The 414-nt window shown below is 58.7% G+C and overlaps 1 protein-coding gene across 1 annotated transcript in view; it reads left to right on the forward strand.

Moving 5' to 3' along the window:
- Positions 1 to 70, forward strand: part of HIPK2 (homeodomain interacting protein kinase 2) — an 83,914-nt gene extending 83,844 nt beyond the window's left edge. The window contains exon 15 of the mRNA XM_019611463.2: positions 3 to 70. Within this exon, the coding sequence (XP_019467008.2) occupies positions 3 to 70 (68 nt within the window). The remainder of the gene's footprint in view (positions 1 to 2) is intronic.
- The last annotated feature ends 344 nt before the right edge of the window (positions 71 to 414 follow it).

The following is a 414-nucleotide window of genomic DNA, read 5'->3' on the forward strand; positions in this document are numbered from 1 at the left end:
AGGCCGCGTCCCCCCGCGGCTCCCGGGAGCGGTTTGCCGTGCCGCACCGCGGCGTGTGCGGGAAGTTTAGCGGTGCCTTCGCGCATCCCAACTTCGGCTGTGGCCTGGCTGGAAAACAGATGGGGGAAAAGGAATAATGCCCTGAACGGCAACCTGTGAAAACGAATCCCTTGGAACTGCTGCAGAAAATCCTAGAGGGTCCGCGGCACGTCTGGAGGCCTGAAGTAGGTGGATATTCCCAGGCACAAGAGCCGGAAAATAGCGTGGGGGCTGGTGGGGATTGCTTTATCCGTTTCGCGTTGCAGTGTGCTTGTGGGTTAAATTGTTTCTGGATAGCTGAGAGGGAGGCGGAGGAGGGGTTAATGGCTGTGACTCCTCTCCTGCTTGCCGTGAGAGGTCCTTACGATTCCCTGA

This window comes from Meleagris gallopavo, chromosome 1 (assembly GCF_000146605.3).
Source record: "Meleagris gallopavo isolate NT-WF06-2002-E0010 breed Aviagen turkey brand Nicholas breeding stock chromosome 1, Turkey_5.1, whole genome shotgun sequence".
In the NCBI taxonomy this organism is placed as follows: Eukaryota; Metazoa; Chordata; class Aves; order Galliformes; family Phasianidae; genus Meleagris; species Meleagris gallopavo.